General features: G+C 42.5%; 1 protein-coding gene across 1 annotated transcript in view; it reads right to left on the bottom strand.

Annotated features, from left to right (window-relative positions):
- LOC117769355 (dedicator of cytokinesis protein 2) overlaps window positions 1-13,397 on the bottom strand; it is a 101,701-nt gene that overhangs the window by 12,520 nt on the left and 75,784 nt on the right. The window contains exons 27-35 of the mRNA XM_034598225.1: window positions 7,429-7,527; window positions 6,801-6,895; window positions 5,171-5,249; window positions 4,955-5,055; window positions 4,602-4,660; window positions 4,326-4,474; window positions 3,957-4,042; window positions 3,242-3,398; window positions 1,447-1,487 (exon numbers count right to left, since the gene is read on the bottom strand). Of these exons, the coding sequence (XP_034454116.1) occupies window positions 1,447-1,487; window positions 3,242-3,398; window positions 3,957-4,042; window positions 4,326-4,474; window positions 4,602-4,660; window positions 4,955-5,055; window positions 5,171-5,249; window positions 6,801-6,895; window positions 7,429-7,527 (866 nt within the window). The remainder of the gene's footprint in view (window positions 1-1,446; window positions 1,488-3,241; window positions 3,399-3,956; window positions 4,043-4,325; window positions 4,475-4,601; window positions 4,661-4,954; window positions 5,056-5,170; window positions 5,250-6,800; window positions 6,896-7,428; window positions 7,528-13,397) is intronic.

Below are 13,397 nucleotides of genomic sequence, written 5' to 3'. Positions count from 1 at the left end.
GTTCTGAAGTCATGTTCTTGGTAAAGTGTTGATTTATTGTGTACCAACTGCAAAAACTAATATATTATAAAGATGAGGATTTGGTTTGTATATATATTTTAGAACATAGGACAAGATGGGGAATATCCCTTCTATATATATCAAATTTAACCACTCAAAACGCCAGACACGTCAAGTCACATTCACCCATCACCCACATAGTGTTTCTATATGCAGTGCTTTTTTCTATCACACCATTCCATACACTTTCAGCACAGTTCTTAGAGTCAATTTAGAGAGTTAAGTATCTTGCCTAAGGACACTTTGGACTGGGAATCGAACCAACGTCCTTCTGGTTAGTGGACGACCCTTTCTATCTCCTGATCCACAGCTGCCCAATATGGATTGTGTGATTAATATGCAGAACATATGTAGCAACAGGGACACAGCACCTGTTTTTTATTCACCATGTCTACAACTGCCTGTTTTCAAAGAATATTTGCTGAATTGGAGATACTGGTATGAATCATCATGAGCTGAGCAAGTTCAGTGCATCAGTTTCCAGCAATGACAGGCTACTTTATATAATAATGAGTTCTGAATGGACGACTCTGAGGTTCTTCTATGTACAGGTTTAGTGAAATAGACGCTATTGTGGAGTGAAGGAAGGAAATTCTGAATGACTGTGCAGGGAAAATGATGTTTTCTCCATCATAATCAGGTTTATTTATACGAGGAGGTAACTTTCAGGATGAGGTGATATGGAGGAGTCACATTAGCATCAAGTGTTACGTAGCATGCACAATATACTGTGGGGTCCCCATTGCAAATGTGAGCAATTAAGATGTAAATGTAATATCCTATAATTCACATGGTGGACCTTAACATAATTGGATTTGGGTTTTGTTGCATGGCCGGCAGTCATTTAGTTAGATCTTAGTGTTATGATACCATCCTAATATATACGACACATGTGCAGTGACTAAACGTATATTTGTGTTAAACCATGTTTGTTTGCTCACATTAACTAATGAGCATCCCGAATGTTTCCATATTCTCTGCAGGATAGACGGAGGCAGCTGACCAGCCACGGAGCCGAGCTCACATTCACACACAGCGATCACTAATTACAGCCATAATCCGTTGCCAGCAATGCACTGAAGGACCTGACGGGATCTGTTACCCTCCCTGCCCCTCTCTCCCTCTCTCTCCCTCTCTCTCTCCTGCCATCCTCCTGTCTCTTCACCGCTCCCTTCCTCACCCCCATCATGTCTCTCTTCCTCCCTGCTCTCTCTCCAGTCAGACTAAGAGCTGATCCCGTAGATTTTGACATTAATTCAGTGGGACTCATATAATCCCTTGTCAGATTATGGAGCCAAACACATGTGCACGCCCTCAGACACACACACGTGCGTGCACATGCAAATGCATGCAAGCACAATGTAAAATGTATATAAAGTCAAATACCTGATGTACATCCCTTCACGATTGATGTCCTTGTAAAAGTTCTGCAAAATCAAAAAGAGGAGTTGGGTTAGTGTTATTTCGTTTGTGTGTGTGTGTGTGTGTGTGTGTGTGTGTGTGTGTGTGTGTGTGTGTGTGTGTGTGTGTGTGTGTGTGTGTAAGAGAAAGAGACAGGTTTGTCAAATTCACTATGATTCACCGCAACGGCTTGAAGTTTTGTGTGTACAGTCAGTGGCAGTGGTCTTATATGGTAAAGTGGTTGTACTGTTGTGTGTGTGTGTGTGTTTTATTGTATACCGCTGACAACCTGTTGTGTTAAAGTGTGGGAGTGTGTGCGAGGACAATTTACGCAGCCCTAACTCCCAGTTTAATGAAGTTTAATGACATCTACAGAGAACAGTAGAATGGAACTAACTGATGTTACTCACCTCCCATCACGAGCATGAGCCAACAGATGCAATAACACAAACACAATCGCAAAAACAAGCTGTATTTCAGTGAAGGCAAAGCATATTGTGCATTTATTTATATCAGCATGCTTTATTTTTTAGGGTTAGGGTTGTTGGCACTGATGCATTTTAACTTAAAAGGTCAACTTTTGGCTGAAGGCTACGAAGATCAGATGTTTTCATCATAGCTGTCGCCTTTGTTGCATCTTTAGATTATACAACAACACAATATACAGTAGAACTACACTATCATCACACTGCACAAAAGGCAGCTGTCCAGAAATAAGTGTCACTGGAAGGACGGCAATTGTTCTGGCAACGCTGTGGGTGTGTTTCTGTGGGTTTTTCAAATCTGTTTCTCCAGTGTACCGGCTGAAAAGGCATCCGCATTATGAAATATCGTAAATACAAATGTGAGTTAGTGTGTGTGTGAGTGTGTTCTCCCCAAGTGAAACTGTGAAAATCCGCAGAAGGGATTTTTCTGAGTCGGCCAAACAACTGAAAGAGAATAGCTAATGGGCAGCCACGACATAAACACCTCAGCCGTGTGTCAGCATAATACATGAAGAGATAGGCACAGACTCACATCCATTTAATCTGATCCTGAGACTGAACGTTAGCGTCTCAGAAAGAGGAACTATATGATTATATCTGACGTGGAGACAATCGCAAGGTGGGAAGACGGGGATCCATTTCTAAACCTGAGAATACCGTGGGGGGGGGAGAATCTGATTAGGCGATCACATGAGAGAGAGGATTGTGGAACAGACAGGAGCTGATGCAACCGCTTGCAAAGAGTCAGAGACCAAACACAGACGGATCTTTTGCTTTAGATCAATCAGCAAAGAAATTGAATGTGGGAAAAGGGAATATAAAGATCTCGGCATTGAAGACAGCACATATTTTACATCTGTGCTGCGAATGGATGAGATTATTGATGAGATCTGCTCGGAACAAACTCTCTACTAGTTGAAGCTGAGTTAATTCTTTCAGAAAATAATGAGTTTATTGATGTGTGTGTGAGATGAGCAACTCCTTGCCGCGCTGTTCCAATCTACAGCAACAAAGGTGCAATGAATTACAAGGTTATTCAATAAATGCAATCTATGGTGCATGACAGATTGTCAGCATAAAGGAGATCGTCAAAGATTCTCCGAGCATTAAAGAAACATAAAGAAAACAAGAGATTCTGAAATTCCTGGAGGAAAGGCTCCACACACATATGAGGTCAAACTAGGATTCCTTCTAAGCCCACTTGGACATCTTTGTTGTGGAGGAGGAGTCTGTGAAGCTGATCGCACCCACAGGTATTCAAAAGACGAGGCGTTTCGAAACACGGCGGCACCTACCAGCAGATTGACGGTGCAGCTCATGCGGTTGTTGCGGCTGTCATCGCTCATCACGGTGCGGTAGTCGAGGAGACGGATCAGGAGTCCCTTCACCAAGGCCACAAAGTGCTCCACCTCTGGCCTCAGTGTGAGTTGCTCGGCAGCGCAGTCCAGGAGGCTGACGGGACAAACATCCACAAGTTAATCAGCAGAGACGTCTGAGAAGAGTTTGCCTTCGTGTTCGGTGCACGGCTCAGACGCCAGTGACTTGTTTTAAAAAGTTAACTAAACATTTTTGTACCATGTTACATAATGTGTTTAAATCAATATTACTTTGTTTGTACGTTCATTTTATTTTCTAGTTTAATTACCTTTGCTAAGGGGGTTATGTGTTCCCCCCTGTCCGTTTGCAAGATTACACAAAAACAACTGAACATCAGGCACATAACTGATGTTCGAGTGTGTGAGATTGGTGCAGCATTGGTGCAGGTACGATTGGTAAGTTGTTTCTGAAACACTTTTTATCCTTATTTGTTGAAATCCTGTTCACGTCCCGATAGCCATCAAATAGTGAAGCCTGTGTACGTGTAGAAGTCAGCGAGCGAGTCACGGAGAAGTCGGCTTCTATCACACGTCACCAACCCTCACTTTAGTTGAACTGTTGGGCCTTGGCTGAGGTTTGTCCTCTAATGAGTGCTACTCTATGAGTGAAGTGATGTTTAATACTCGAGCCTACATGGTCTCCAGCAGTTGCATGTATCGCTCATCGCCACCTCCGCCCTCCACCTCATGGTCCAGCTTCAGAATAATCTCATTCTCAAACTGTGGGAGAAGCAGAGAGATGGAGAGAAGGAAACCGGGGGAGACAAAATGGAGAGAACAAAGCAAATGAGAGGAGGAGGGAGAACAAAAATCTATTATGCAAGCGTAATTAAGGCGTCCCTTTTACTTTGCTGTGATGCTTCACATCACAGGAAATCGATGGAGGAGCACGAGTGCGGACTTTAAGTTTGCATAAGTGATTTTGTCAGTGTTTCCGCTGATGTCTCTGTGTGTTTTAGTAGGATGTGTCCCTGAATGCGTGTATGTTTGTGTGTGTTAACACCTTGTGGAAGTTTCCAGAGTGTGTGTGTTCGCAGGTGATCATGTCAAAGAAAATGGGAATGGTGGCTCTTCTCAGCTCCTCCTCTGGGATCAGGGTCATCTCCAGGATGGGACCCACCATGCCGGGGATGAAACAGATCTTATGGCTGCCTGGACGACACAAGCCACACACACACACACACACACACACGCACACAAACAGAGGTACAGTGTGTATTAATATGAAGTTAAACATGCAGAGCGAGAACGGACTAGAAGACTTTCTAGATTTTCTCACCTAGTTTGTACCAGATGTCACGGATAGCAAAACCAATGAGTCTCCTCATGTCTCCATATCTGAAATAAATAGAGAGCAAATACACAGAAACACGAGACAGAAATCAGCCTCTTACTTTCCAACAACATGTGGATCAATACCTCAAGACCTAAACAGCCCAGTGGGGAAGATAACACTGTGCTAATGTGGCTCCAGCATAAACAAAATTGAATGTCTACGTGCAGGCGACACGTGGTGTTAATAGGCAGCAGGAGTGTAAACACAGACAAAAATAGATCACAAATCAGTGGGTGTTTCATCAGAGCCGCGAGGGCAGGCGTGGTAAATAATGAAATTATACGGCCTCCTCTCACTTGGCAAGAATCTTGTTCCTTTTGGTCGGCGAGAAATGCTGAAGCTGCAGAGACTCCTGGGTAATAAACGCCACCGCTAAGTGGAAGTAATTGTTCCACAACTAGATGGTGAGGAGGTAGAGGAAGACAAAGGAGATTAGATCTTTTTTTTTTTTTTTTAAAGAGCAGAGGTAAAGATACAGCTTTTGGTGTAAATACACAAGCAAACACACTGACCTGGACTTCAAAGTCGTCGTTATTGAGGAACTTGTGGTTCATGGTGTCGGCGTAGGTATTGATGGCTCTCAGGAACACCCTGAAGAAACACACACACTTGTTGATGGAACCTTGGATAAATAAAATACTGCACCCTCACTGAATCATATGACTGTTCTCTGGTGAAACACATTAATGCTGGTTTTAATACCACATTGATTATCACATTTTTATGAAGAGAATCTACTTTCATGAATTGAACATACGCCACCCACTGTTTTAAACCGTCTAAGACAATGCTCACATAGAATCAACCCAACCTTTCTACGTCATGACATTTAATTTGAAAAGGCTAACACCCTCTAATTAATAGTGGGCGGCCCAGTGACCCCTCGTGAGCTGGAAATCTGCGCTCATCTTCTAATCTTTGCTGAGACTAAACCCCTAAACCATCACATCATCAACCCTTCAGAGACGTCCCCCATCCTCGTCCTCCATGTCCTCAGACACGGCCGCTTCAGCCCCTGCTCTCTTATGATAGAAATGTCATATTAAGTTGAGGGCTTCTCGCCTCTAGGGTTTCCTGACGGCCTAGGCCACGACCACCTGTGGCAGCGGATCAAACGGCTCGCAACCCCCGTGCTCCTCAGACACGGTTGCTTCATCCCCGCTGTCTCAGCACCAGCCGCCTGAGCCAGCAGTTCAAACAACTAGGGACAACTGTGATCTCTGGTGTCAGGGAACTCCGGAGGGGAGCAGCCTTTACCTTACACGACATTTGTGTCACAAACGTGTCTGTGATGCGACTGAAGCCGTCGTTCATAATCTATGTCATATGTACAGTGTTAGGTCTGTGGTTGTGTTTTCGAATTTCCAGGTAGAGTCACTTCAGTCAAATCTTGAATCGAATCGTGAAGTTGCATTTTAAAGTTTCTTAAAAAAATTTGAATCTGTCCCATATCACAGTGCAACTTATTTGTTGTTTTAATGGTTCAGTTTTATCGTCGACGTCCGCTCCATTATATGCTTCAGATAAGAGTGCAATGATGCTTCAGATTCAAACCCCTCAGTCACAATAACAGGTCCTAACAGCACCTTAACGCTCTGTGGGCAGGTGTATCAGTGAGTTGTGACTATATGCATTTCTGCAGTTAAGAAGCAAACCTGCTCCAACACCATCCATCCGTCATCGTTACCCAGAGCCAGCCGCCATTCGCTCCTTTTAAGTGGAACTTTCTCTCTCTATCGACACATCTTCACTTCTCTAATCCCAGTCTGCAGACTCCTTATCTACCTGTCGCTTCTTCATCCTCGCTCTCACTTTTACCTCTTTGCCTTCTCTCTTCCCATGACACAACTCCAGCCTCCTGTCTAGCTCACATCATCACACACACACACACACACACTTGTCACATCAGCTGTTTTTATCACTGCAGCCTTGATCCCAGCTTTACTATCGCTGACTTATGCCTGTGTGGGTTTGTGTGGATGCACAAGTCACTGCAGACGTAAACAACCCTTCAAAAATACACCGAGGCAGCTGTGGCCTTTACTGGTGACAGACACAGAACTGAGACGATCGGGTTGATGGTTCAAATCCGGGGCCTGTGTGTGTGTGTGTGTGTGTGTGTGTGTGTGTGCAGTGTGGTACCTGTTCTGCACCATGATCATGGCCATCCAGTCAGAGGGATACACATGTTTTTTAATCAGGTCCATGAAGAGCATGAAGGATTCCATCAGGAAGTCCTGCAGCGAAATGGACAAGAGAATAATGAGTGTGTGAATGAGTAGATGTTAGTGCAATATGATTTTTAACTTTTAAACAAAAATTGTAAAATAGCCCAACTTACTTATCCCTGTCTGATCGCTTGTTGGTAAGTATGTATTTTTGTTTGTTTTTTTGTAAGCAAGAATACACAAAAACAACAGAACATATTTTTATGAAAATTGGCAAAAGGATGTGGTATGGGTCAGGAAAGAACACTATCAATGTGGTTGCAGATTCAGATCAGGAAACCGATCAAGGGATTTTCTTTCCACTTTCTTTAACAATGGTGTATTTCAACATTTTTCATAGATTTTCTCAGTGAACAATTCATGGATCTCGATGGGGACTGATAAGCATGAGTTCCAAATAATAATCTGGATGTAGTGAATTTGAATTTGGTTACATAGGAGGACTGCTGTGCCTCGGGGGAGGTAGTTCTAGTTTTAGTTTGAAAAATGTGTTGTTTTTTTGTAAAGTAAATTTAAAAGAAAGTCGACCAGTGTTTACTTACCACAAGATCAGTGGTTCCACTGAACGTTTCTATGTATGTGGCATAATGACGATCGTCCATCTGACTGAGGATCGCTGTCATGCAGGCGACCACCCTGGACTAAAGTGTGAAAGAAAGGGAGAAACAAAAAGAAATGCATCATTACTTTGTTGCGCTCTGTGCAGCTCCTCTTACACTGTGTGCTACACATCTAAAGTCTCATATATAATTCATTATTAGGCTTATTTATTATTGGACAATGTCCAAAGCCTCCTAAAGAGAATTTCAAAGAGAACCTCACACCAGTTCTGTCAGTGCAGAGGAGACGTGTGATATGGAAAGAGGACAGTGTTAATCACCACTGGGCAGCAGGGTGTCTCGGCTTGTGCTTTGCATGAAGTCACGTCCCATTTGTCTCATTCCACTTCTACAATAATGTTTTGTGATCCCTCCCTCTGCTCTGCCACATTGCTGCAATGAAGTCCATCCATTCATCCATTAACTATATTGTTTATCCTGTGAGCGTCTTGGTGGGGCCGGAGATAAACCCAGCTGACATTTATTCAGAGAGACAGAAAATGTTCAGGTATTTCCGCTTAGGAGCTTTCACACAAAAGGCTTTCGGTTGAAATCATCCTCTCGAGTTCGTGTCAGAAAAACACGACGGAGAGATGAAAAATGAGGGGCTTGCTAATTGAAGATGGAAGATGAACCGCACCTGATGTGGTGACAGCTTTTATCTGATCAAAATGGGCAGGATGAGTGTGTTGCTGCTTGTGTACGCACTGTCGGCACACAAACACACACAAACACACACATGCAGCAGCCACTAAAAGACAGGAAAAAGAAATATTAACTCCAACTCCTTCTACTTTATCCATCACCCTCTCTATCCCCCATGTCAGTAACAGGATTAAGAACACACACACACAAACTCTGCAGAACTACTCTGCAGTTCAGTACTGGTTTTATATCCAGTGTGTGTGTGTGTGTTTGTGTGTGTGTGTGTGCGAGTGTATGTGTGTGTTGAAGTGTAGGTCATGTGTCATACTGCCCTACTTCAGACTAACTAGTCTCCTCTGAGGACTTATGCTCTCAATCTTCTTTCACACCATCGAAAAAACAGAAAAGGCCCAAAGGGCAAAATCTGCTGCTGGTGTCTTCTCACGAGAATGTGTTTCATCAACACATCACGTCTTTATGTAACAACATGCAAAGACACACAGGTGGCATGTTCGACTTGTCTGCACAAATAAAGGAACTGGTTGGTGTTTATTTGACAGGCAAAGGGAGAGAGTTCAGGGCATGTAGAGCTGAAGGGCTTATGCAACAGTGAGGAGATTACTGACAAAACAGGACACAGATGCCAGAGAGGTCTGGGATTTCTCTCCCTCCTCCTCCTCCTTCTCCACCTCCTCCTCCCTCCTTCACTTTCCCTCGATTTGTCTGTCTATTCTATCAATCTGGCCACTCACATTAATAATGCATGAAGTGCTTTAAATTCACTCTTTCATCAAAATGACAGGAATTGCATGACATGAAATAAATCTATTCTAACCTTTGCCAAGATCCAACAGAGGCCGCAATGTTTATTACACCCCAGAGAACGCAAATGCCCAATTAAACACACCACACACTGAGTATTTATATTGCTATATATAATCAGTGCTGGGAGTAAAACAAAAAAAAGGAGGGTGGCCTGAGGATGGCGCTGGAGAGAACATCACGGGGTCATGAAAATCAAAAGGGTTAATTCTGTTAAAGCCTCCGGTAGCGGTTTGAATACAGATAACACTTAGTGCATATATCTGCTGGCTGATTTATGTCTTCTGAGATGCTGCCATTACACCAACAGCATCCAACTGAACACTATCACTGACAATGAAATGAAGAGATATTTGCTGGATCACAGTTGGCAATGCCCCCCTCCAACAGATTAAATTAGCCCATGCAAATGTGGAGGCCTTGCAGCTGGAAAACACATTTACGTTTTTGTCCGACCTCCACACTCTGGATGTGAAAGATCTGTGTAGCCATTAAACCCAGCTGTTATGACCCAGCAGCTAAAACATGACTTGATATCCATCATGTCTTGGTTTGTAACCAGATTAAAAGCATACTGAACATTTCATGTGAATATGAAATTGTAGAATTTCATCCGAGGCACTCATGGCATATTCAAATCAGCTAGTGAGAAATCATTGGCACACCACAGACAGACAGTGGTCTTTAAGGGTCTCTGCTGCTCAAGAGGCAAATGGCAGGATTCATTCTCATTACTGTCATTCAGCAGAGGCTTGTGGATTTTGCCAACCTGTGACATTCTGGCTATTTGCAGGTAAAAAAAAAAAAAGGGGCCTAGCTGTCTATAAAAACTGGATTCAATTTGGTTGAAAACTGTTATTTAAGATTTATTTTGTTATTTCAATGACGTTATCTACAGGAGCTCTTGGCAAAAGCGGTTAAAAAGTAAAATCCTCTCAGGGTTATTGCATGGATTTTAAGATGCCATTTCTGCTGTGCCACTGCAGCTATGTCCTGCTGGATTCATCCACAAGGAAATGCAGGGAGCATTTTAAGTGATTGAAGCAGAGCAGTTCCAAGTTTTCTAACATTTGCCCCCACTAGAGTCATAGCTGTATTGATCTGTTTATTCTTATAACTCTAGCATCGTTTTTATTGATACATTTACAGCTAGTACAGATAAAATTCATCACCTCCTGCCCTCAATGGGCAACAATTTATTTTCAAAGACAGGAACCTTAGGAAAACATGCTATAATGTACAGTTTGACTGTTTTCTACCATCAACTTTCACCAACTTATCTAAGTTACCAACTAAGTCATCTCAACCATCAACCTGTGTCTTAGGTCCCATAACAACTAGTCTGCTTCGCAGGTTTTAACCTATAACTCTTCTTTATTTGATTACTCTGTCTTTGTTGACAAGCTATGAACCTCAGGCCTTTAAAGTAGAAGTTTTGAACCCTCTTCTTGAAAAGCCTATTGATTTTCATCCAACTACCTGTCCAACCTTCCCTTTCCCTGGAGGAGGGACTTCCCTAAGATCCTTGAGAAAGCAGCCGCCCATATCAGATGTGTGACTGTGATGTCCTGCTGTAAGATGTTCATACTGCCGATAATTATTCCTCCATATGCAAAAGTTTGTCAAAAGTTCCACAGGGTTCTGTACTTGGCCCACTTCTATTAACCTTACACATGCATCCTATAGTCAATATTATTATGAAACTTCCATTGTTATGCAGATGATACCCAATCATATTTTTCAATGAAGCCAAATGAAACTAATCAGTGGTGTGGAATCTTCAGGTAATCATTTATAAGAAAATGTCCTATTACTGCCACGTAAAACTAAAATCAGGGACTGCCTGTTTTCACATTTGTACTATTGTAAAAATGAGGCAAATCTTGTCCGAGAAAAATGTAGGAAAGTTCATTTGTTATTCTTAGCTGAACATACACAATTCCTTATTATCAGGCTGCAAGTGCAAGTAGGGCCAGGAAATATAAAAACAGAGTTCCGGATGTAATTTTAATTAATTAAAACCTCCACACCTATAAAAATCTAATGTTGAGGCACCACTGTATCTTAAAGAGCTCATATTAGCCCACTACAACACAGCGCTCACAGAATGCAGGTTTACTTGTGGTTCCTATAGAGTCTCCAAAATATAAACCGAGGCATTGGTAGCCTTCAGCTATCAGTTAGGTCCAGGAGGCAAATACCTCCCTGTTGAAAAGCCTTAAAACATAATTTTTTGTTAAGTTTGTAGCTATGGCTGGCTCAACCTTGCCTTGAACCATTCCTGTAGTTGTAGATGTGCTGCTTTAGGCCTAGTCTCCCAGGGGCCTTCCCACAATGCACCTAGCTCCACTCTTCTCCTCCCCCTCTTCAGCTGTATGCGCTCATATCCCATTAACGCATGTTACCAACTTGGCTTCATCTCTCTCCCGTGGTTATTTTTGCTTTCGTATCTCTCTGTCGCTTTTGTCCTCTCGCTCTCTGCAGGTCTGTCTGCCCCTGGAGCTGCAGAGTTATTAGTCCTATTAATATTAAAGTACATCTCTATGTGACACCTGCATTCTGAACCTGCATCTCTCTCTCTCTCTCCCTCTCTCACTCACTCCCTCCCAACCCAACTGGTTGAGGCAGATGGCCACCCACCAACCAAAGGCCCGACTCTGCTCAAGGTCCTTGCCTCATAAAAGGACATTTTTTCCGTGCCACTGTCGCCAAGTGCTGACTCATGGTGGGATTGTTGGGTCTCTGCAAATAATAACACAGAGTACGGTCTAGACCTGCTCTATATGGAAAGTGCCGTTCATTGTGCATACATTTCCCTTTCGAAATTAGCATGAGAATGATTTCCTCTCTCAAAATAGACTCACTCTACATTTTTTTACATTCCTAATGTTTAAAAAAGTGCTCAGGTTTTTAATCTATTTAATGAAGCGAAATATTTCTTGCATGTTAGTTACAACTGTTACTCAATGAACTAGGATAATTTTTGTGCCCAAACATCCATCCATCTCATTGAATTGCAGATTTTTATATTGTATTTGTATATTTCATATTTTAAAGACAAAATAGGACCAAATACACACATTTAAATTCCAAGCTCAAAAAAAACAAATAACAAGCAGCCCCTCAAATAACTCCAGGTCGACTGATGCCTTTTACAGCACTTCATTAAGGTCCATATACTGCGCGTGCTTTCCTCACCACAGTTCCTTATTTCTTCTGATCTTCCCTGCTCTGTCATTTCTTTTATGGCGTCCCACCAGGTGGAAAGTTATTACGGCGGTCTCTACTGTGATTTTTCACCATTTTTTTTTTTTTATAACGTCATAGTTTAAAATAGAACATCCAGAAAACAGTTTTACTGAAAGCCTGCAGCACTGCTCAAAGTACCATCACAGACACACGCTGTCATCTCTGACCCCCCCCCCCCCCCCCCTTTTTTTCTTCTCCAACACCTGGGGGCTGAGTTCGGAAGTAGTGGGGGGATGAAAGAGGGAGAGAGAGATGGATTGTGCAGCTGTGAGGTGGTTGGAGTGTTTGTCTGAGGCAGAGAAATAGCTGGAGTGTCTGTCCGTATGCATGTTTGCATTCCAGTGTGTGTGTGAACACGCTTGTTCATTGTTCAGAAAACAGATCGATGTGTCTCTCAGACTCTTTCCCAGTCAAGTTCAAAGAGACACAATCAGTTACTACAAACAAGGACGAGAAAGCAAAAGGGAGGAAGAGAGGTCCAGTGGAAAGAAATAACAGAAATGAAATAGGAAACTTTTCAGCTAATGCACTTTATTATTACTATACTATTTGTCCTCCTCCCTTTCCTGGACTATCATGCTCCTTTTCCCATCCTCCAATAAAATCATTTACCTTTCTATGCCTCTCATATTTTTGTGCATATATGCATTATTTTTGAAGGCCCCATGTGTTGCACTGCACCGTGGCTGCTTATGTAACATGTACAAACACATTCACACCTTCACACACACCCTTGCTGTTCTCATAAATGGTCAATTGAAAAACAGCGCAAGGTGAGTCTACCACTTTGCAGAGAGCATGTTATTGCATGCATTATTTCAGATGGTGGGAGAGATATTCACTCGGATGCTGCATCGAGGGACCACTCTCACTCTCACTCACACACCCACACCCACACACACACACAATACAGGTAATAATTCATTGGCGACACACACACTTCGCTGAAAGGCGTAAATCAAAACGCAGTTACATAGGAACTTATACACTAAGCAGACAACTCTATTACTAATTAGACCCCTACTAGTGTTTATTTACTGTCCACAGAGAATAGATCAGATAAGGTTTGAGATCAAGTTTAAACCCTCTCCTTCTCCGATTTCTGAGCTGACTCAAATTCAACATCTTAAAATTGCCCATTAAAAAGTGCATGCGGGCAAAATGTTTTCATCTCTTTCCTGGTGCATGACGAATGA

This window comes from Hippoglossus hippoglossus, chromosome 10 (assembly GCF_009819705.1).
Source record: "Hippoglossus hippoglossus isolate fHipHip1 chromosome 10, fHipHip1.pri, whole genome shotgun sequence".
Taxonomy (NCBI): Eukaryota; Metazoa; Chordata; class Actinopteri; order Pleuronectiformes; family Pleuronectidae; genus Hippoglossus; species Hippoglossus hippoglossus.
The sequence above is the reverse complement of the archived record's forward strand: the minus strand, read 5'-3'. Positions and strand labels throughout refer to the sequence as shown.